We start from the raw sequence: 24,356 nt of genomic DNA on the forward strand, positions 1-24,356 counted from the left end.
GGCTCTGAGGGCTCACTTTCTTATTGGATAAAAAAATAAAGGTTGTGAAGCTCAGGTTTCCCCAGCTCCCTCACCAAGCACGGGCTCAGGGCAGTTGCCCTGGTGTCCACCCAAGGATCAAAAGAGTTTCTCCAAGATTCTGGCATAGAGACCAAAAAGGCAGTGCCCCGACATTCTGTTCTGTTCTCTTCCTCTAACTCACTTCCTCACCCAATTATGGCAACACCCCTCCTAGCACAGAATGGCTGGCCTACGGAGGCAGGAAAGGGTACAGGTGGAAGGGAGACGCAGTTTTCATTTAGAGGGCCTGAACAAAGGCCACAGTCCCTCTACTACCATCAGCATGGCCTCCACCACCCTCTGTAAGGTGTCCTGCCTATTTAGGAAGGACTGAGAGGAGAAGTGGGAGGGTTAAGTCAGCAGGCCAACTCTATCTCCTCTCAAACATAAAACTACCCTAGAGAGTCGTTTCCCACTAGCTGATACACACGCGCCCTCAGCACATATTTTCTACAAAGTCTAAGGTATTGAGCTGCCCACTTCTACACACGGCCAGCCCGCCCATTCTCCAGGCTAAATGGCACACTCAGTCAGGACAGACCACTACTATCCATCCAAAGCAACACCAAGGCCTTTACCTTGCAAGCCGTCAACATATCTGCCACGGCTTTGCGGCTCAGATTGGCAGTGGCGATCACATCTTCCTGCCTACAGGAGTTCCCAGCGGCCACGGCTTTGGCTGTTGCCATGGTGATGCCTTTCGTCATCCTTATCGATTCTTCAGGTGATGATGTCTTTTCAGGTATCTCTTTTGACTGGAACACCTGGAAGTTAGAAGAGGTGAAAAAAAAAATCAAAAAGGGAAGGACAAAAATAATTCATTCTCTCTGCCTAGGCCGCAGCTCAGTGTCTGAAAGCTGAGCCAGCAATGGGAAGAAACTGTCAAATGGCAGGAAATTAGAAATTTAATTTGAGCACAGTAATATCATTCTTGCTTTCAAGACCCCAGCATGGATAAGCCTCGCACACCTGTACTCGGCATTCACAGGAACAATCTGGTAAGGGAGACTTAGCTACGGCATTAACCCGTTTGTTTGCAGAAGCTGACACTCAATATTTGTGAACTATCCTGGGGAGGCGGTTGTGCCTCTTCTCAGTTCTTTTGCTCCATCCCTGCTGGTGCTTCGGCAGTTCCCAGAAACTCCGCAGTCCCAATGCTAGTTCCCAGGCAGGACTGACCCGGATGCATCATGCTGGACTTGCCTCTCTCTCTTTAAGGGGGTGTAGGGCGGGGAAATGAAGCTTTCAGTTTCTTCTATTCTTAGCCTGTCTCACAAATATAACTGCATAACTGTGCAGAGGCGTTCATGTTGAGTGCACCACGGTGATGCTGTGAATTATTTAACCACACACATCCACACACACACCCCTTTAGAGAAGCTGAAATAAATTAACCAGGGTAAGTGAAAATCCCACTTTCAAGTTCCACCTGTCAGTCAAGCCAGCTGTTAGTACTTCCAGGCCACATGTCTTGTGTGTCTATCATAAGTGAGTGGTGCCCTGGCTGTGTGCTGAATGTGCATGTGTCCCTGCACACAAGGACTCCCAAACCAGTTGGGGCTGCTCTGTCTTCAGCTACATTTCAGGAGGGAGGTCTTCCCTGAGGCAGAAGGGAGGACCCAGCCGGCATCCCTGCCATGCACCAACCAGGGCCAAACATTAGCACCTCCCTCAAAATGGATGGCTGCAGTTAGGCTGCCCAGAACCACCCCTGAATGATACAGGGGGATGAGTGCCACACGTACAGAGCCCTCCATACTCACAGGGGCCTCGTGGCACACGCTTCTTTGGAAACCTCCTATGTCCATGGTAAATCACAATCTGGGTCAATGCTAAGCCACTTTGGTATACTTGGGTTGACCACGTGTCCATAATTTCCCAGGAAAGCTCCAAATTTCAAACCTCCTCTTCCACGGCCATCATTAGGCCCACCCACACCTATCAGAACACATGTTTAGACTTTTGGTAGGAAACACCCAGCCCATGTACACAGGAGAGTGCCAGGCAGCAGCACTCAAGGACGCCACCTGTTATTTTTCAGTTTCTCCCTTGTGTGAGAACTAAACCCAACACCAAGCAAGGTTGGAGGCATTAAAAACAGGACAAGAGACCCCAAGGCTCCACAACAAAAACCCAGTAGAACTGTTCACTTCTACTTTTGACCCTCAGGGGCTTGTGGCCTTCACAGGTTCTAAAGATACAGAACCACTGGCAGCAAAGGCAGGTCCTCTCCTCCTCCCTCCAAAAATGAAGTTGAATCTGTGACAGGACCTCTTATTAAAAAGAACTCTTGGTTTGAAACCACTCATTTTAAGCATATTTCTATTTCTAGGGATTAGGACGAGTCAATCCACAACAGTCATGGCATCAAAAGAGCAGTAGGTAATATCCATATCATGGTAACGCCAGGACGCCCGCATGCTACGATGCTGGAACCAGGCAAGAAAGAACACAGGGTCAATTTCTCTGAGATCAGACATCTCAAACAGAAGGAAGCTGGATGTGAAAGGGAAGTGCCTCAGGTAAAGGCATTCAGGTTCTTCTAACTGTGAACCTCAGACTCCAAAATCCCTAGGTGTGCAGGAGTGTGAGCTGGTGCTGAAAGCAATGGGAATCAACGGGGGCCGTGTGTGGCTACACGTTACAAATGCCATTTAGACTCAAAGTGAGTACAAATAGCCATAATGAGTTTTCCTTTTGCCAAGAATCTTCTGTAATGCTTTCTTTTCGAGCTGTAATTTTAGTGGAATTAAACTTGGATAGGCATAAGTGATATATTCCCATTAATTTCTTAGTTACAATTACAAATTGACGCTAGCCAAATTCTGAGGTGGTCAGTTACACGTGGGGTCTCAATTATACAAAGTTACTGCAGGTAGGTGAGTGGGCCTCCCTAGGTCAGGTGCTCCAGGTAAAACCTATTTAAGCTAAAAAACCTCTGAGAAGAGAAGACTGCGCTGGGGTCAGCTGTTGGACATGGGTGTCTGAGGGAGGTGATTGTTAGCTCCTTACCGTGAGCTCCTGCTTCATGTACTCAATTGTAGCCTCCAGCGCCCGTGTGCCCCGGGTGGCCTCGTCCTCCACCGCCTTCACAGTCTTGAGGAGGGAGGTGACATTGGTCACCATCACCTGCATAGGAAGAGAGGCCAAGAGAAAACGGAGTGCACTCAAGTCCAATCCCTACTCCTTTTAGTTCCAGATCTGGTGCCATGAGCATGAACACCTCTCTGTAAGTGAGAAATGGGCCCAGATGCGTATTCTCCTGATATTCTTGTGTGTGCTTTTCTCACTCCAGCACTCCCCTTGCACACTTGCCCATTGTTGGGGCTCCACTCTACCTTGGCGGCCCCCTTGAGCTGGTACATGGAGGGGTCATCGGCGGGCTTGCTGGCTGCTCCCTTGGTAGCACCAATGAGATCTGAAAGGGCCTTGGCCACATCTTTGATGGCGTTGATCAACACCACCTGGAAGAGAGCATGGAGCTCAGGTGAGCCCGCCTCGAGCAGTCACCTGCTGCTTCACCAAGGGCACACAGCCCGGAGGCAGGTGGGGGCCTGTGGGAGGCAGGTCTCTACATCAGTAGGTCTCAAGCCTGCAGCAAGGCAGAGTCCCCAGGAGCCACCCCCAGAGATTCTGATGCAGGAGTCTGGGTGAAGAGCCAGCATCCAGACTCTAAGAACCTCCCCAAGGGAGGCTGATGCTGAGCCACAATGCAGAACCCAGGTATACTTAGCATGGGCAAACACCTCTTAGCTGGCAGCTCTGCTGACAAGTTGCCTATGAAAGGATGAAGACAGCTAAGCAGACACTTAAGTGGCAACACCACTCACCTGTGCCCTGAACTGGTAACCAAAAACACCAAGAACAAAATGCAAGCCTCATACCTTGGCCTGCAAGGCATCCATGGCACCCCACCTGTACCACCAGCTCTGGTTCACAGCGTTCTCTGACTCATTAGATGCTATAGGCACATGGTCTGTCCTTCTTTCCAGCTGGAAATCCTAACTCATTCCTACTTCAGGGCCTCTGCTCTTGCTCTTCTCTTGGCCTGGAAGCTGGCTCTTTTCATCATTCAGGTCTCAGCTCAAATGTCATGTCCTCAGAGATCTTTCCAGACCACCCTACCTAGAGGCCCATCCCCCCCCACTGAGACTTCCTCAGCTTGCCCTATTTACAGAGCTTATCAGTTTGTGGGATTACCTTATGATTCATTCACTTATACACTGTCTCTCTTCTCCCCCGACCTGGATGTAGGCTCCAGGAGGGCCGGCCTGAGCTTCTGTCTGTAGTGTTTTGCATGCAAAACAAGGCCTGGCATGGAGTGGGCATTCAGCAAAAACTCGTGGAATGAGTGAATGAATGAGTACACGGGTGTGTACCCCCATGACACTGGATATAATACAGTATCTTCACTCTTCTAATCGAGCAGAGACCACAGGCCATTTTTCAGCATGCTGGACTTGGAATCTAAAGTACCAGCCACGTTTAGGGACCACGTTTAGGAATTACATGCTATCAGGCACTACATTTACTTCTCCATCCAGTGGCTACAGTAACAACTCCTACTTCTGTAACAGCAACCAGCACCACCACTTCTCTTTGTTGAGGGCAGTGTTCCAGGTGCTGAGCCAAGCACGCCACACACTATCTTGTTTAATCCTCACTGCCATTTCACGTGGGAACTACGGCGCTCGGGTCCATACTCCCAGAGCCCGGGAGCGGCAGGGTCGGGAGGCAGACTCCGGTCAGTGTGATCCCAGGAACCACGGTCTTAACCTCCACGCTGTCTTATGCTCTACAGCTCTGCTTGCTCATCTACAGATGGGACTAGCAGCGCCAGCCCTGCCTGTCTCACCGCCCTGCTGTGAGGATGAACTGGATAATAACGTGAAAACACATTAGAGACTCTAGTGTCCCAGACGGGTGCAAGCACAGCAACTCTGCAATTTCACAGCCTCCTGCCCCCTCCCACCCTCTCCATCCTGTGCCTTCTCGCCCACAGGTGCACAGAACCTCTGCCAACCTCTGAAACCACAGGGCAGGTCGGGTGTGACGGAGCTCGTGAGGAGCGGCTGATGTGCGTGGCCCTCACAGATTCCCGAGATCACAGTGGGGAGGGGTGGAGAGAGGAGACCCAGGCACAGCAAGCAAAGGTGTGCAGCCAACACCCAGGGCTCCCATCCCTGGTCACTGGACGACTGACCAGCGAGTGGGGACATTTTTCTGAGGGGGTACTTTCCATTAGAGGTCTCATTAGAAGTAGGGGCTTTAGGACATCTAGATCATTTGGGAGCTAAGGCTCTAAGCAATTTGCTACATTTCTCTGTGTTCAAAGATTTAAATCCTCCCCGGGTGATTCACTCCTCCTAAAGTGAAGCCAGGCTCAGAGAACGTGAGTTTCAACCTCACTGATGCATTTTCAAGCTTTTCCTTCCTCCTCGGGGGTAAGGACAATACTGCAGGCAGGGATTTCTGTGAATGCTTCAGATTCCAGAGGGCAGCCAATCTGAGCTCTGAGGTTATCAAAGAGAAACCCAGCGGAAGGAGTAAAACACAACATACGGAATGTCTCCTCACGGAGCTCTGCTGCACTGGAGGACCTCGGGAGGGGAAGGGCCATGGCTGTGTGGGAGCAAAGCTGGTAGCCACAACAGTCGCTGCTGTCAACCCGGGCACTGGATGGCAGGGGGCTTTCTATCCAGTTTTGTCCAAATGGGACAAATAGACAGTTTACTGGGTAAGGTTTAAGCAGTGAAAACGGAAGTGTTTACCATTTGATGGTGCTGGGGGGACAGAGAGGAGAGAGGGATTTTTAAGTTTGCACTCGGGAATGGGCAGAATCCATTACCAATGGCCCTGGTTGGCCATTAGTTCAACAGCTGAACATGTATTTGTTGGGTATCCACCATCTGCTTCGAGCTGTGTTGGGTGCTTAGGTTTCAAAGATTAATAAAGCGTGGTTACTGTCCTTGAAGAGCTGACGGTCTAGGCGGGGGACCAAGGAACAGACAGATAGCTTCAGTGAAATTGCTAAATTTGAAGCACAGAGCCCTTCCGTACCCCTCAGTCCCTCTCTCTCCTCCCCTTCAGAAGCAAACTTCTCAAGCGGGATGTCTATATAGGCTGGCTTCCTTTTGTCACCCTCATCTGGCCAGTCCACACAAACAGCCCTTGCTGGGGGCGCCACTGCCCTCCAGACCACTAGGACCAGTGGCCAGATCTCGACCTTCATCTTTCTGGACTCCTCAGCCATGTTTTTGTGGGTTGAAACACTCCCTCCTCTTAACATCAGGCTCCCTGGCTTTCCTCCTACCAGCTGCTGCTTCTCAATCTCCTCAGGCATCTCTTTCTCCTTAATATGGTCCTAAATGGTGAAATCCTCAGCTCTGCCTTGAAACCCCTTCTTCTCTCACTCCATGCTCTTCCTCTCCTGTGGTTGCAGTCACTGTCTATATACCAACGACCCGAGGCCACATCCCCGTACTTGAGCAGGCTTATGCCCACTCACTAGCTCTACCAGCACGTCTCTCTGGCACTTGCAGTTCAACACACCCCAAACCCAACTCACCTTCATCTCCCCGCCCATGCCAGCTCTCCCTTCAGGGAGCTCCAGCTTAGTACATGGAGCCACCATCCACACACTGATCTAGGCCTGAAACGTGGAGTCAGCCAGGCCTCCCCCCTCTCCCTTATCTCCAAACGCTTACTGTGTTCAATTGTTCAGCCCAGCTGAGTCGTCTTTACAGATTCCTCTCAAATCTATCAGCTTGTCCCCATCCCCACGGCAGCCATCACAGTCCAGGCGACTACCTTGCCTGAATAACTGCTTCCTACCAGTCCCCATAATGGACACACTCGGGCACATAATGTTTACTGCACCAGTTCCTATTTGGCTTTGGCTTCTTCTGAGGCCTGGTGCGCAGTGTTTGTGGGAACGCGAGGGAGATCCATTTCCCCCAGGCCCACCCATACCTGAGTCTCAGGGTCATCAGACCCCAGGCTGGCAGCCCCCAGCTTGACCACCTCGGCGAGCTGAGTGATGGTGGCTGCTGAGGACTGGGCTGCCTGGGCCAGCTTGTCTGGAGTGGATGCGGCCCCTGACACCAGCAGTTTTGTGTCTTCTACCAAGGCCTTGGCTGTCTTCAGAATGTTCTCCCTGAGAAAGAGGAGAGGGCAGAGGGGGAGAGACAAAGGGCAAAGCTTTGTTCCTGGTAGTTAGGAAGAAGAGAAACCCTTCCTAGGGGGCTTTTCGTTAATGGGCTTTGAAGAAGAGACGTGATGTGTTTCCCTTCCCTTATCAGCAGGCTCTCATCTGTGTAGGAAAGTTGGGAAAGAAAGCCAGCCCACAATTCACATAGTAGATTAGCAATAAAACTTCAATTACAGATTCAGGCCCACCAGTTTGGCCCTCTCCCCTCAGCCCTGTAGCTAAGTGTGAGGTCAGCCTCTTCCCTCTGGCTCCCACTATCCCTGAAAATACTTCACAGCTACAGTGAGCTGTGAGGACACACGGGTCAGGGGACCTTGCCTGGGTCACATCAGAGCCTAAGGGCCTGGGTTCTGGAAGGGGTGACAGAGTATTGGGAATCTCCTCTCTAGCCCAGTCCTGGGACTGAAGAGAGAGGAAGAAAGGTGCCAGACACATGATAAGATTATGGGGGGCTCTCCAGCAGCAAATGGAGACCCAAGCACCAGCCTCCGGAGTGGGGCCTGAAGAGCCAGTCCGAGCGAGACGGCAGGCTTGGAGCCCCACTCCCCATTTAGGTTAAGGGCTAAATGTGCTGCCTCGGCGCCTCCCAGTCCCGCTGGGGTTGGTGAGCAAATCAGAGGCATAGTTTTCCAGCTTGGAAAATGAAAGATCAAAAAGCTGTCCTCTGCTGGAGCAGGCTGGATTTAGGCTGTGAAAGGCAAAGCTGGAACATGACTCTGTGTTTATAGTTGGCAAAAGGGACTTATTTTGATTATGTGGTTCACTTTGCCTACTTGAGCATCCTATTGAAATCAAAATGGATAACCACATTTCTGGCTCTTGGGAAGCATCTCCAAAGACCATCAGGCCAGCCCCACCCTCTCCCTGCCCAGGAGCCTCCAGGACTGCCTCTGCTCCCACACCTGTGGTCTGCAAAGGTCTCGTTGTTCTCTGCATTCAGAGTCCCCGCAGTCGCAAACATGATGGTGGTGTCCAGGTCGGCAATGATTCCGGACACGGCAGTGGCAGCTGTGATACATGCCTGGGTCCCCTTGTTCCCAGCCTGGAGAGCTGACAGCACTAAGGACACCTGTAGGCAGACAGGGAATGTCAGGGGGAGCAAAGAAATGGAGAAAATGTAACCCAAAGGTTTGTGGACTCAAAAAACACTGAAAAAAAAAACACTCAAAAAATAAAAGAGAAGGAAACTTTTCTAAACTTATTTGACAAGGCCGGCATTACCCTGATACCAAAACCAGACAAGCACAACACAAGAAAATTACAGGCAAACATCCCTGATAAACATAGATGCAAAAATCCTCGAAAAAATATTAGCAAATAAAATTCAACAATACATTAGAAGGATCATACACCATGATCAAGTGAGATTTATTCCAGGGATGCAAAGACTGTTCAACATCCACAAATCAGTCAATGTGATATGCCACATTAACAAGATGAACGATAAACATCATATGATCATCTTAGCAGATGCAGAAAAAGCATCCAACAAAATTCAACACCTGCTTATGATAAAAACTCTCAACAAGGTGGGTAGAGAGGGAACGCATCCCAACATAATAAGGGCCATATGTGACAAGCCCACAGTTAACATCATACTCAATGATGAAAGCCTTTCCTCTAAGAACAGGAACAAGACAAGGATGCCCATCCTTGCTACTTTTATTCAACATGGTATTCGAAGTTCTAGCCAGAGCAATTAGGCAAGGAAAATAAATAGAAGGCAGTATCCCGTCCACGGTGAAAGGTGTGCAAGTCAGCAGATGTTAAGTGAGTATCTACTAGTCACTAGGGGATGAGGACATGAAGGGGAACGAGTCAAGGGGCTTACGGCTCAGGGGATGTTACATGGACACAACCAAGACATGGAAGAAAGACACACCAGGTGGAGATAGGAGGGTAGGAGATTAGAGGGGCAGGGACCTGTAGCAAGAAACTGCTGAAAAGGCTAGTTGCTCTGAAGGAGCCGAGTCCTGCCTTTGATCCTTCTCCAGGTGCCCAGGTGAGGGAGCCTCCGCTGGGAGAAGCAGTTAGACCAAGGCCAGTTCAGGAGGACCATGCTGCTTGGCCACACTCGCCAACACCATGCAGCTGGGACCCACTCCTCCCCTCCCTGACGCTCCTGTTACAAGGTCTTCCATGGGGGAACTTGGCAAGAGTAACTTCAACAAGGAAGGGCTTTGAAAGGAGGGAGAAAGGCTTCCTCGAGCTGAGAGATTTATTTCCTCGTCCTGTGGCATCCAGGGAGGCCTGGACAGCCCTGTGGTTGGGGGGAGACAGCCAGACCGTTGCTCGGCCTTGGCGAGGGGCCACGTAGAGCAGCCTCTGTGGCGGCAGCTTCCAGATGAGGGGTCCCCTGCTGCCCCTCAAGCTTGGCATCAGCCAAGCTTCTAAACAGTGCAGAGTTCTATGTCCCACGGACCCAAGGGGAGGAGAGAGAAAGGCAGCAAGCACGGTACTGCAGCCTGCACTCCCAGCAGCCTGCAAAACAGCTGCCCCGAAACGTGGCTCAGAGAGAAGCAAAGAAGAGGACCAGCGTGCCGTGGAGAATAGGGGGCTCCCCAAACGAAGGGAGGTTTAGCAATGGCGCACTGTTAACCAGGGGGCACTTCCTGGGAGGAGAGAGTGCTGGCCGGCAGTGTACAGAGAACAGCTGCAAGTACTAATTAAACCTTGAACAGCGTGCCTGGCACTGTGCCAAGCACTTATACACACATTTAATCTTCACAGCCCCATGGGCCAGGAATGGTATTTCTTTATCTTCATCGCACAGATGAGGAGGTCGAGGCTTGGAAGGGTGAAGTTACTTTGCTGAGATTCTAGAGCCTCCTTCACTACAAACAGCGGGCTTCGAAGCAGATGTCCTGCAGCTTCCTTCTCTCCACCAAGCGGCCTGCGTGACTGTGCGAGGGGGCGTAACCCTCCCCCACTGCACTGTCTCATCTGGAAATGAAGAGCTCACACGAAAGGAGCTTCAGGTCCTTCTTCCTCAGCCCTCAGCACCTGGGAGCCTCCCCGAATAGGGAGCCTCCCCGAATAGGGAGCCCAGGGACAGAAGCGTGAAAGGGGACTGCAGGGAGGGCTCCCTGGGTTCCTCGCGACTCTCATGCTGTCTGTCCAGTTTGTCCGCAGGAGAGCCCTCCAGGAAGGTGGACCACTGGGGCCCTACCTGCATGGGATAGTCCCCCTCATGCTGTCAATTTCTCAGGGCCTATGGATCACCCCCAGGCCCCTGACGCGCCCCATCCCTGGTGAGACCCTGGGTGGGAGGGAAGATGAGCAGCTGTGACTCGGGGCGGGTTGTTTTTGGCTTAGTTTCCCACTTATGTCTCTGGTCACAGAGGGTCACTGAGAGCCAGTGCAAGTTACCATGGCTGTGACCCGAGGGCTGTCCCTTACCTTCTCCGTGACTGCACGAGCACACTCGATGAGCTCCCTCTTGGTGTAGCTGTCCGTGGGGCACACCTGGAGGGCCCCTGCCTTCTGCACTAGGAAGATGCAGCCGTGGCCCAGGTCCTGCACACGAGTGCGAATCTGGAAGCCGATCTGTGGAGGCAAGCCCAGGGTGGGAAGCAGCATGACGGCCCCTGCCATCGAGGTCTTCCCTACGTGGAAAATTTCCTCTGCGTCCTATGGGAGCCTGGCTAGGAAAATTCCACTGCTATTAGGAGCCTGTGCTTGGTGAAGTATGGGATTTGGTTGATTTTGCTTCCCTTTTTAGAGCTTGTAAAATGCCCACAGTCCCTGGTAAGCAAGCCAGCACCTCATCATCCTAGCATGCCTTCCAATCTTTGTTACCTTCCCTGGTGTATTGCTTATCTGTATCCCGGGTCACCTGATAAGAATGTTAATTAGATGAACTCTGTGGGATAATTCTGTTCATTCAACAAGCATTTATTGAGCTCCTACTGTGTGTCAGGGCCTCTTGTAAGCAGGTAATGCACTGAATTTCATTTATTCCTCCCAATAGCCCTAGAGGTAATTAGAAGTTCAAAAGATATAGCTTTAGTATCAAGCATATTGTAGGGTGTTCAGATTCTCGCCAAATTGATGTTTACCAACCAGAACACCCCCTTCCTCAGCTGTGCCCCCTGGTGAGAGCAACCATACTGGGCCCAGGCTTCCTTTTTATCAGGCCCGGTGAGGTTTCCTTAAAAAGGTCCATTTTTCGAGGTAAAGTCTCAGCAGGCACGCATTCTTTTAATGACCCCCGGGCTGTGTGATTATAAAAGGTACTTTGCCTAAAAGAAGCCAAATGAGCTCCACTGTGGACAAGCTGCCAGCTGTCTCTTTGAGGTGTAATAAATTCCACCTTGCAAAGTTTGCATTCCTCTGGCTCTGTTTGACATCAATTTTCATTTTGGTCTGATCAATACAGCTGCCATAAATAACCTGCCTTCCAGCCCAGTTAAGCAACTAAAAACAAAACAATACTTAAGCTTTAGTTAATAAGTGTTATTTCAAGAATCCACAATAGCAAGAAGCTGTGAGTTATCCTTCCAGCATCTATCAATAATAGTCACTCAAAGATCTCGAGTATTGTGAATATACCCTGGGCAAGCCGGGCTACCTGGATGCTACCTTCCAATGTCACCCCATTAGTCAGAGTTTACGGAAGGGTAGTCACCGGGAGTGCAGGTGGCTGCAAATGTTAACTCTTCTGTTACTGAAACACCGCTTTTCACTGGGAGTGGGGAGGGGGTGGAGAGGTAATTCCTTTAACCCCTTAAGGCCCAAAGGGTTTAAGGCCATTTAACAGAAAATTCTCCTGATCCAGAAAGTCGAGTTTCTGCTCTTTTGGGTGTCTTCTATTGTATACTGTGAAGCTGCGGAACCTTCCCAATCAGGCTGAGCTTCTTGTGAACCATCTCCACGCAGAATACAACACGAGTGGCACCCCAGGATCCTACATTTGGAAGCTCTGCAAACAGGTCTGGACTAGTGCAGCAACAAAGCTGCCACTGAGAGGAGGAGAGGCACTCTAATTCAGCCCACACAGAGGTCATACCATTTAAATACAGCTGTTTGCTGGGCGTGTTTGTTGGTTTAAACGCAAGGCCAAGCTGAAGCAGGGGGATGCCCCGCTGAAATTTTAAACTCAACCTGGCTCTCGAGGCTTTTCAAATCCATATAGACATGTGCTACATAATGACATTTCAGTCAATGACGGACTGTATATACGATGGTGGTCCCATAAGATGAGTACCATACGGCTTAGTGTGGTAGGCTACACCATCTAAGTTTGTGTAAGCACAGTCTGTGATGTTCACACAATGACAAAATTGCCTAATGGCCCATTTCTCAGGAGGTATCCCCGTTGTTAAGCGATGCATGAGTGCAGTTTAACCCGAAGTACTCAAGGGTCAGCGCTAATCTGAAGGCAAGAGGTCTGCTGTGAAGGATGAGCATAGATCTCTAAATGGTTGATGCTGCTGGGAAAGTCAGGGACGGGGCAAATGGAGGCAGAAACATTTACAGAACTTCAGAATAAAAATGACCTTACAAATTCAACCTCCCCATTTACACATGAAGAGACTGAGGCCCAGAGAAGCGATGTGACTGGACCAAGATCACACAGCTGGTCCCTGGCAGAGCCAGAGACGATCCAGGTCTCTAGTCCCAGCACAGTGCTCTGTCCATTAGATCAGTGTTTTTCTAACTTTTTTCCATTTAGCAGCAGACCCACCTTTGCCCCCCAAATAAAATCTCTCATGGAACCTTGACATGTAAAATTGATAGAAGTAATGTTATTAGTCTACTCTTTCTGTGAGTTAAAATTTATATCTTTGGCAATAAAAAGTCAATAATGAGGGGCCAGCTCAGTGGCATAGTGGTTGAGTTCACACACTCTGCTTTGGCGGCCTGGGGTTCATCAGTTTGGATCCCAGGTGTGGACCTATGCCCCGCTTGTCAAGCCATGCTGTGGCAGGTGTCCCACATATATAGAAGAGGAAGATGGGCACGGATGTTAGCTCACGGCCAATCTTCCTCAGCAAAAAAGAGGAGGATTGGCGGTAGATGTTAGCTCAGGGCTGGTCTTCCTCAAAAAAAAAAAAAAAAAAAAGGAAAAAACCTAAACAAAAAAAGTCAACAATTGAGACTGAGTGAACCAAGCTTTAAAAGTTGGGGTTACGAACGCCAGATAGAACCTCAGCTACCAACTGGTTCCTGTATTTTGCTTTGGTTGCACAGTCTTGAGAAAGTCCTGTTACATGAGTCAATGAAGTGAACAGGAGGAGTTTTCTGGCAGTTCCCGGACCACAGCAGGCAGGGCAGACACTGCATCAGCCTGAGGTTTTCACAAAATCCCCCAGTGGCCCAGGCACTGGTGGCCCCCGATGGGTTACCATTTGGCCTAGAATACATTCAAGAGTACATGCAGCTTTTCCTAGAGTTTAAAAATAGTTCAATTATGCTTAAAAAGTGAGACTCGAGTCAAACATGCAGAACGTCCAAAGTGCCTCCCTGGGTCAGGGTGCTGAAGAATAAGGTATGAAACCATCGTGCTAGAAAACACGAAGGCTCTGAAAGAGTGTTCCCCCCACACCACTGCTGCTCCCTGCATGGAGCCAAGCCTGAGTTTTCCATTTGCAGAGTGCCCGTGCACAGGGACAAGCACCAGCCTCTTAAATCACTCCCAAATTACCCTAGGAGTGGGAGGGAGAAGGGACCTGCTCCTGACCTGCCTCAGACCTGAACCCTACAGGCAGACATGATAAATGGTGGGAATACATCCTCAATGATGCTCTCATGCTCCCTCAGCCCCTCTCCGAAGGCCATGCTATTAAAACACACCCCACTGTCCTGATGCTCAGCCCCTTTCTTGGAGGTGACATCATGCATGTAGCAAAGGATCCTGTAAATGTAACTGTGGGGCTGGCACAGTGGTCATCAGGGATGAACTTCCAGTAAGGAAGCACCGAGGAAGACCAGCACCAGAAAGCAATGGGATGAGACTAAAATGAGGCAAGAGCTGCAGAAACCCTTGGGGCTCTTGGTCAACCCAGGGCTTGGTCCTGGCGGCTGAGTCTGTGCCATGTCACACAGTTACCTTCTAGGTGCCTGGGGGCCCCCTAGGCCATGCAAACCTCCTATATACTTGGCTGCACCATCCTCTTTGGACAGCCAGCAGGAGGAATGCAGTATTGAGGAGGACGAGTTGAAATAGGCTGCCCTCCTTCGTTTTCATAGGCTACGAGGAATGAAGGTAACAGGAAGGAGGGGATCTCGGGATTCCACTCCCACTCCTGCTCTCAACCCTCCACCCAAGTGGGCAGCAGAAAGGACCATGGGCCTTGCTTCCAGCCTTGCCCTTTCCTGGCCACCGGACTCTCTGGGTGAGCCTGCTAACCTCCTGGGGCCTTTGTTCCCTCACCTGTGACATGGGACAGGACCTGCTTTGCCCTCTTCCCAAGGCTGATGGATGACCAACGAGAGGTGTGTGTGAAAACATGTCAGAAAGATGACAAGAAGCAGCTTGCTACAGGCCAAAGAGCAAGGGGTATGATGTCCAACAAACCTGGGTTCAAATCCTGACTTTTCCACGTATTTACTTATTTACTTGAAACTTCACTTATTCCAAAGAGTTATTTAAGTGGCTTTGACACTAACCATTGTAGCCGTGTGGTCTTGGACAATTTAACTAAGCTCCCTGAGCCTCTGTTTGCTTATCGGTGAAGGGGGAAGAACAAATGATTCTTGCCTCACACTGCATGTGAGGGTCAAGGGGACAGTGTCCAGCACAGCATCTGACGTGTGGATGCCACTCGATGAACAACACTCATGTTCTTATTCTTTTCCACGGGCATGTGGGCTAGCTAGGGCAGGCACTTCAATGAAAGAAGACAACAGAATTAACACGGTCTGCCTCACTGCGGTTGCATAGAACATTTTGTACTCCTGGAGGAACATCGAGAAAGGGAACGCGTTTTCAAGACTGCATTCAAACAGATAACGGCTTTAAAAATGCTAAGATTCTCAAAGCAACACTAAACTTCCCAGCAAATACGACCAGCCCCTAGCGTGATCCAACTTACCACTCGTGTGTATTATATAGGAATGTTGCTCAAAGGCATTCAACTTGGGGTTTTAAATTGGCAGCTGTAGTAAAGTATTACTTGAACCTCAAGAAGACCTCAATCCCTTCTTGCCCAAATAAAAGTAAAAGGGAGAAGATTGTCTTCTGATTTTGTGCCTTGGGGGAAATTAGAAACCTGGCCTTTATGAAGATTTGGAACAAATTTCAATCGGAGGGAGTCTAAGCAATACTGATCTTCTTTACAGCCTAAAACTAGACAAAATGTAGAGTTTTTTCAGCCTTTAAAAACAGTCATATCTGAAACCAGGTCAAATGTAATTTGCCTGGCAGAGCTTGTGAAAGTTGAAAAGGCCGTAATGGATGTTACCTGACCAACTTTACAGTTTCTCCTTAGATAGAAAAAAATGGAAGGAAAAAATAGAGTATAACAGAAGCAGGGCATCACTTCCCCCCTACAGAAAGGGTGTCTTGGAGTGGAAAGTTTTAGAGAATTCTGGAGTGGACACCCATCTCATTTTGGGGAAAGGGCTGTGGTTCTCACCACAGGCTCTTGACAAATGTTCCTGCCAGCTTTGAAGACAAGCGGTATTACAAGTGGTTACAGCAGAGTCTCCTCAGAGACAAGGCCGTGGTCAAGAAATCTTTTCCCCAGCATTTACATTTAGGAGTTGCTGGCTCACAGGATCTACATTTCTTTCTTCTTTTTTAAAAGAGGAAACTAATCTTAAATTCCAAAGTTGCCTGAGGGTTTAAACTTTCCTGAAGAAAATAGTTTTCACAGCGATGTTAACAAAAGTCTGAATTTTCCATGGAAAAAGCAGCAGATAAAGCTCCTGCTTGATGTTCAGAGGGCAGAGCTATGACTTTTCCTGTAATTGTCACATTCTGGAAAAGACCAAAACGCTGACTCCGCACAGCAGACTGCAGCGAAGGGAGCGGCTTCTCATTTGCCCTGGATATAAATATTTTCACATGCTGTGATGTGGGGGCCCTCTTGGGTATACAAATAATTCCACAGTCTTGGAATAAAAAACTACATTGCTTTAGGGATCTCCTAACCTTCTCAGTTTTCCCCCCAAATAGCTGTCTGGCAAATGCATACAAAGAATTTTCCTTAGCAAGCCACTGGTAATTTTATATTCTCTCTACCCTTTTCACTCCAGGTCATACTGCTATGGCGCCTGGAACGTAAAATAGATCTCAACATCCAATGAGGAAAAGGGAAAACCTTAATGAAAATGTCAGCTGCTACAAATGCGGGCCCAGGAAAGAAAGCCACTTGATGTGCTTTTAGCAACACATTTTCTTTCCTGGCTGTTTTGGCTTTATTTTGTATTTTGCTTCAATGGTCTGGGTTGCAATAAAAAATCATCTGACTGTTTCACACACGGGGTGGGTAGCTCATAAGAACACACATGAGGAAAGGGCTCCATAGATCACTGGGTCCTCACTCAGTAACTCAGGCAGGCCGACATCTAAACTAACCAAGGCAGATGGATGTAGATTCTATTTTTAAAGATTTCTGGAGACAGAGATCCAAACCTCCCTCACAATCCATCTTTTAGTTTTCAACGTCCTCGCAAAGCCAAACGCTTCTTCCTGCTGTCCAATTAAACTTCTCCTTCCTGTAACATAAGCTGCCCTACACTTGTTCATAAAATTCAAAATTACATGTAAATTAAATGAATTATGAGTTTAGATGATCCTACCAAAACAAGGAGTCTATTTTAAAAAATGACGGGCCTGTGTGAAGCATCAACAGAATCCTGATGTGGGTGTCTGATCATTTTTCGTTTTTGGTAGTCACTTAACAGACGTAACAGTCATGCATGCTGCAGCCTAAACAACCACCCTAAAGCCTCAAAACGCAGGCACGGTTAGAAATCTAAGTCGTCCATGCTAGATATATATGTATGCAAGTACATATATATGATGCTCCTGTTTACATGCATTGTTACAACATACGTTAGAAAGTGATTTTGTTTTGAGTCTTCATTTCTGTATTGTCTCTGAGAATCTTTGTGAAGACACACTTAGACCTGACTCCCACGAGAAACAGTGCTGAGCAACTCATGGACACTGACTGTCATTGCAAAGAGAAGGGAGGGTGAGTCACAACCTTCCGCCTGGACAGCCTGGTTCATTTGGGAATGTCGCTGTGAACAGGGTGTGCACTCGATAAGCAGCTTGCTGAATTTCACAGAATGTAGTCGCCTTCATCTTCCCAGCGTCCCTGCAACCCACTCCACTATTCTTTCTTTCAGACTAGGTTTTCTCTCTCTAAGGAGGCATGTAGTCGCTTGGGACCAGGCACCTCTGTGAGTTAACACTGACACAGGTGCGGTCAGATACCCCGAGCTCCAGCCATCCTGTTACTTCCCAATGGACCACTTGCTTTCTCAGAGCTATTAGAGATGGGAGCTCTTAGAAAGCAGACTGTGGGAGCAAACTTTTGCCATTTTAAGACTCTTCTGGGTGCAGGCATTCTGAGGCCAGGTCTGTGTCGGCCACTAAGGACAGTGAGTTTAGGGAAGGCAGGCGGGTAATGAAGAGGAGTCCGCAGGAGATACGGAGGCAGGGATGTGGGCCAGTGCTAAGAAAGCCCCAGCAATATCTGGGTGAGACTTTGCTCCACAAAAGCAGGCTATAAAGCCCTTTCTCAAGAGAGGGGCACCTAAATCCCATACTCAGCTCTTCCAACGCTTCTGTGAGCCTTTGGAAAATGGAAAAATAATTGAAGGGGATGTGCTCAGTGGGAGCAGGAAGCGAGAGGAAGATGGCAGTGCGTGTTCTGCCCTTGGCATCAGGTGACATGCTGGGGGATGGGTGACCTGGCAGAGTCCTTCTGTCTGAAAGCCCACCTCACCTCACCAGATGGCCCAGACCTTAGCCATTCGGCCTCAGGAAGGGCAATGAGCTTTGAGCACAGCCTGGGGCTCCTGGGACTGAGCCTCGGGGGCTGGCAGCACAGTAAGGGAACTAAGCCTGGTTCTGGCTCTCATGCTGGGGTCTTCTGGAGTGGCCCTGAGCTACGGAGAATCCCCTAGGAGGGGGCACCAGTGGGGGTTGGCTTCTTAAAACAGGGACTTAAGGTGGCAGACCTCCTCTGGTTCCGCCGTGGCTGCTGCCATCTGGCCCTGGAGAGCCAGGTGCCCATAGTCACTGGTCATTTGTGAAGCCAGTCCTCCCAACTCCTCCGGGTTAGTAACCGACTTAGTCATCTGGAAAAAGAAAACAAGCAAGACACAAACACACACACAGAGAAAAGCATGAGAATCATGTGTTAATACCACTGGAAGCCAAAGGGTTTCATTCACTTTTAAGCTCTTGACTTGCATTTGGGGCTGGACACTGGAGAGGGCAGTTCAAGCGAAGCCCATGCTGCATCACGCACAACAGGCCAGGGCCCCCTCAGGCCAGCAGGTCCTGGCCAGGCCAATAGGCAACATGCTAGGTTCAGGTCACGCAGTGTGGAGGCCAGGCCCTCAGGGTCCACTCTGGGAGGTAAGGGTGGCAGTCCCAGCCGGCCCTGCCCTGTGGGTCACCAGAAGAGTTCCCCAGGGAGCCACAAGGGAGCACAAGCGCTGTGCAGTGCACACCCCTGGTCATACGCTTCTGCAGAGCTGATCTCGTCTCTGGGAACCCAGAAGCCCAGCACATACGGACAAGAGAGGGCATGAGGACAGGGCTGTTACGGAAATCACCATGAGAAGTGCTGGATGAGCCAAATGTTTTGGAGGAAGAAATTTAGAGAGATTTGTAGTAAATCTGTGTCAAAGAATGACAAGCTTTCAGCCACAAATGTAGTTCAGAGTATTCTGTAGCCTAAATGGTCAAGTTCTATCTTTTTATTGTCAAGCTATTCAGTACTTTCCCCCTGCTTCATAGAAAACCTTACCTCAGCTTATCCTACTTAGCTAACATACTAATTTCTAGTTGTTCTTCTCCCTCTAGCAAAAATGCCTCCTCCATTTTTGTAAAAATGCTCTTCTCACAACAGCAGTTTTAATTTGCCACCGACATGCTTGTCCCTCCTGGGTGAGAGGCTTCCCTCCGGCCCCACCTCTTCTCTTGCTCTGGGTAACAATACTTTCTCTCTCTGTGAGGAATCTGAAGACCTTGCTTTTAGAGGGCTTAAAAAACAAAAAAACATTTTAAGTGAGTCCACATCCATTGAGGCTGGACGGGAATGTGCGGCTGTCTAAAGCACGTTTTCCAGGAAATGGCACAGACCTTCAGGTCGGGGGGTGGTTCCCAAGGAACACATGCTGAACCCGGAGAGAGCGAGGCTGTCGCACGAGCAGGTTCAGCTGAGCCCTACCACGCAGAGTGCAACAATTCTGGGGTGATCTGAAGTTGGGAAGTGGGACTCTTGCCAACCCAGGGCCCAGGCAAGCTATCCCGGGAGTGGCAACACAGCTAGAGGTTGGGCTCCTTAAGAGCATGGACACCAAGGGTCAAGATGGGCTGACCAAGAACCTAGCCCAGGAGAGTTTCCAGAAACACCATGAGGCCACTCCAAATGTTGTCACCACCTGCTGCGCTGTGCTTCCTGCTCAGAGGAATCAGCCCGGGAGGGCTGTGTGATTTGACCCATGACCTGCCCATGAGCAGGACCACTTGGGCCCAACTCCAGCTTTTTCACAGTCACTGAGATGGGCACTGTTCCTGCCTCCCTCCCTCCCCAGCCCCAATCCTTTTAGACGACGAGCCTGGCACAATCACTGAGTTTCTAAGAATGAGCGGCAGCAGCCAGGGAAGCCTTTGTGGTCCAAGCTCAACCTCTAGTGGACATACAACTACATGACAAAACCATCCAGAGAGGTGCCGGGCCTGATGGGGCAGGAACCACACAGGGGCTCAGTCTGGTCCCTCCAGCTGGAAAGGCCACTTGACCTCTCAACTCAGGCTTATAGGGCAGCATCAGAGAGGAATCTTTCAAAATTTTATTCCGTGACATGTGAGCCTTCAAAAGTTAAGAGGAACTTTCTTACTATGTACTCCTATGTATTCTTTGAGGACATCACTTGTCATCTTTTGCACAACTTGTTAACATATCAAGATAGCATGCACTGTCTCTCAATGCCATCTATATCTAAAGATCCATATGATACAATTCTGACTGCATTACACTTTAGCAAAAAAAAAAAAAATTATCTCCAAAAGTTACAAGCCTTCTGTTGTCAGGGATTTTTTTTAATACATATATATAACCATGTTTCATTTTGCCTCAAAGACTGGTAATGTCCAGTTTTACTGTCCAAGTATTATAATTTGATTCCATTAGAAAATCTCTGTTCTGTCCCCAAATGTCTTCTGTACTGTGACTGGATAAAACCGCCTCAAGCCCTGTGTGAGGTGAATAGGACTAGTTTTTCTTTCTCCTTAACTCCAACTTCTTTCTCCTTTGCTCTCCTTCCTTTGCTCCCCTGTCCTCATGCCCACGTCTCAGTCATCTTTAATTCCCTCTCGCAGCTTTTTCATGAGAAGAGAACTCCAGCGGACTGGGGCATCTAGACCACAGGCAGCCAGAGACCACAGATAAATGACAGAAGCTGGGCCCAGAAGGAACTAGAAATGTGGACTAGTCTCTCTCCAGCACAGACCCCGGATTTGAAGACGTAGTGGTGGTGTGGAGAAAAGGGCAGCTGACAGTGGCGGGCAGCTCTTGTCTTCTTACCATTTCCTGAGCTGTTACCGCAATGGCTTTGGAGTATTTGACCACAGTCGTCTGATAGTCGACAAATGTTCCCTTTGGTTCTGGAGGCGTGCCTTCATCCAGCTACAGAAGAAAGGAAAAGAACCCAAATGTCATCAAAGGCCTGTTGAAGTGTGGATTGTACTTATTAGAATTGGGAACTTTGAACAATGGAGAGGCCTCAGAGTTTCTTTGGCCCAGAGCCAACAGAATCCCCCAGCTTCTGCGATAAGAACTTCCATAGATGTGTATTCGGGGCACTTGGGGTACACAGGCAAGGGGAGGCCCCCAACCTTGTCTGAGAGGAGGGGGAGGGCTTTCCAAAGGAATGACATTTCAGCCAAGTCTGACCAGGGAAAGAGTCTGCTACATATAAAAGGTGGGGAAGGAGTCCCAAGGAGAGGGAATAGCATTCAAGCATATGGAGGTTGGTATGAACCAGACACTTCCAGGAAATCACAGAATGACAAAGGCGAGTTGGGAGAGGAGGCAGAATCTACATCACAGAGGGCTTCCCTAGGAATGGTGTAGCCCACAGATGTCTACAGCCTGGGCCCTCACTTCTGAGCTAAGTTGGGGAAGAGAAAGAATTGGAAGAACTAGAAATAACTTGTCACTTGTCTGACTCTAAGTGCAATAGGAATTGAGAAAAGAGTGAGATCACTGTGTGGCAGAAGAGTTGGAGCAAGTGGCACAGTAGCTCTGACCCTTGAAGGGTTGGGGACACATTTGTTGAGAAGACTTGTATTCGAGACCTGGTTCCAGGGCTTGTGGATGGGCCTCAAGCTGATTGCTTAAACTCTCTGAGTCTCAGGTCCTTCACTGGAAACTTCCAGGCATCAGCAGGTTGCAGTAAAGATCAACTGAGACTATACCTGGTTAAGAGAGGAGATGATGACCACGATAATGAAGATGATGATGTTAATAATGATGATAATGTCAATGATGATTATGATGAAGAAAAAGGCAACCCATCTTCACCACCATCATCATCGTTACTGTCACCATTGGTTGCTGAATGATATTCCAGTTGGGGAGACAAGGTGAACAGAAGTGAACACAGGAAGAGTGAGTACAGTGAACAGAATGGGGCTGTTGAGAGTGGTGGAAATGAAGCTGGATCTGCTTGATGAAGAACCTTGAAATCATGAAGAAAATGGTGGGATGTGGGGTGGGTAATAATACATTTGAGAAGATCTCCCTGGCAGCTCTCTGCCAGATAGTTTGCAGTCTGGGAAGAGACTAGGAGCCAAGAGGGCAAAGAGGAAAATGTTAGATGGAGTCTACAGCAAGAGCTACCCACCCATCATGAGCTGGCACAAGCTACAATATGAGTTGAAGGAACATATTGCTGTGGCCTATGTGTGATGTGGCTGCACATCTGGGATGTAATTTCCACCAAACCATCAACACAAACTCCAGGCTGGATGTTTTTTTGGTTCCTTTATCAGGGCGATAGATGTAGCTAAATATCTCTATCACACCATGGGGGCTGATGAAATGAAGATTCAGTTATGGACTCACATACTCAGTATAAACTGACTGGGCATCTTCTAAGTGTCAGACCATGTGCTGGGAGCCTTCATATGTGATGTGGTGTAACTAACTGCAAACATGCCAGGATGTTGGAGTTAGAGGGCAGCTTAGAACATGGTGGCCACCAGCCACCGTGACAAACCTACCAGTTTGAAGACAATGAGAAAAGTAAGAACAAAGGGGTGAACTTTTCAGGATTTCCAACTTATTTAGTTGAAACAACTATCCATTATTTTGAGATTATGGTCTTCCTACCTGTTTCTGGTGTTAACAAGACCTTTCTTTTATGATATAGTAGTGCTGTAGATAGCAGGGTTTTTGTTTGCTTTGTTTCTTTAATTTCCTTCTTTGGCCAAAAAAGAAAAAAAAACCACCCCCAAACAAAAAAGTAAATAAAGGGTACTGGGTTACAAAATCCCAAAGCTTGAGAACCATTAACCTCATTGAATGGTGAAGCCAAGGTTCAGAGAGCTTTAGTGATTTGTCCAATGTCACCCAGAAAGCAGATTACTTCACATTAACTTATTAATTTCCAAACCTTCTGGTGCCTAGATACAGAGAGAAAAATCTCAAGGAGAACCTCCATAGAAGAAGCTCCAAAAGCAGCAAGAATTACACCCAAGTTAGAATCAGTACACTCACATTTTTTCTGTCAGTCGCTGCCTTTGAGGATTTTAGACAATGATTCCAACAATATATCAGTGTTTTAACCAAATAACCAAAACTCAGGTAGAAAACAACAGATTTCTAATGCATTGCCACTTAGGGGCTCAAAGGACCGGAAATATCACTTAATACAAAGTCTCCAGTGATGGGCGGGCCAGGTGGGCCGAGCAGGGGGAGAATGGGGAAGAGGCATTGTGCAGTACCTTGGGTGTCAGGTCAAGATGGGTAAGAGTTTAGGGATACCAATGAAACTCTAACTGTATACTTTGTAGAACTGAGGGAAAAAAACCCCTTTGTTCCTGGCCTCTGCGGCTCATGTTGTTAGCAGTTCCTAATTATTGCTATTGGATAATACCAGACTTATTTCCCAGCCCTTCCATGAATCAAGTGTCCTGAGCTGAGAGAGCAGCTGTTACATCACTGGCATCAGCCAGTACAAGAGCTGCTTCCTTATCAAAAATCCATCACAATATGCAAGTCTCAAAGGCGACCAAAAAAAGACTTCAGGAATCTGACTTCCATCTTCCAGGAATTTACAGAACTCTTCCCTGTTATTAGAGTGATTGTGAAAAACACCTTCTCCTAAGAAGAAAAAAACGATCATTTGAATTTCTAATTTGTACTGAGATACCGTGGGCTCCATTATTTAATATCCTCAGTAGACACATGGCTGAATTTCAAAGCTGTGGTGTTCTGATATCCTGAAAACCAGACGAACCCACTGAGACTTATCCATAGGCCTTGAGGAGGTGGGGAATTTCACTCATTTTCTACTGAACTGTCCATATTTGAAGCATGAGAAGCCTAAGGCAGAACTTATTAAACTGCTTTGACCAGGCAAGTCTGGTGTCTCGAAGGAGCCCCAGCATCCCAGCCCGGCTTGTGACCTTCTCAGTCTGATAATGACTGCATAATGTTTAAGAGGAATTATCCTAATTATAGTTTCAGGCTATCATCTCTTTCTGGAGATACAAGCCAACCAATTTTCTCTAAATCAGCAATTAAAGACCGCTTATTATCCTGAAAAACCATACTAATGTATTCACAATCAGACAATGGACATTTCAAAACACAGACGAAGTCTAAAATTCTTGCCTATGCTATCACAGGATGGCAATTAGATGTTGATGAACAATTGTTAAGGCTAA

At 48.5% G+C, this 24,356-nt stretch overlaps 1 protein-coding gene across 17 annotated transcripts in view; it reads right to left on the reverse strand.

Moving 5' to 3' along the window:
* Positions 1-24,356, reverse strand: part of TLN2 (talin 2) — a 415,035-nt gene that overhangs the window by 34,685 nt on the left and 355,994 nt on the right. For 10 of the 17 annotated variants that reach the window (XM_023616303.2, XM_023616279.2, XM_070235483.1 and 7 more), the window contains 8 exons: positions 20,989-21,090; positions 18,410-18,529; positions 10,670-10,816; positions 8,173-8,339; positions 7,033-7,216; positions 3,399-3,524; positions 3,073-3,189; positions 639-824 (listed from right to left, as the gene is read on the reverse strand). In XM_023616303.2, the coding sequence (XP_023472071.1) occupies positions 639-824; positions 3,073-3,189; positions 3,399-3,524; positions 7,033-7,216; positions 8,173-8,339; positions 10,670-10,816; positions 18,410-18,529; positions 20,989-21,090 (1,149 nt within the window). The remainder of the gene's footprint in view (positions 1-638; positions 825-3,072; positions 3,190-3,398; positions 3,525-7,032; positions 7,217-8,172; positions 8,340-10,669; positions 10,817-18,409; positions 18,530-20,988; positions 21,091-24,356) is intronic. The other 7 variants (XM_023616310.2, XM_070235509.1, XM_070235503.1 and 4 more) reach the window with 3 other exon arrangements.

The sequence above is a fragment of the Equus caballus genome, chromosome 1, assembly GCF_041296265.1.
Source record: "Equus caballus isolate H_3958 breed thoroughbred chromosome 1, TB-T2T, whole genome shotgun sequence".
NCBI classification, from domain to species: domain Eukaryota; kingdom Metazoa; phylum Chordata; class Mammalia; order Perissodactyla; family Equidae; genus Equus; species Equus caballus.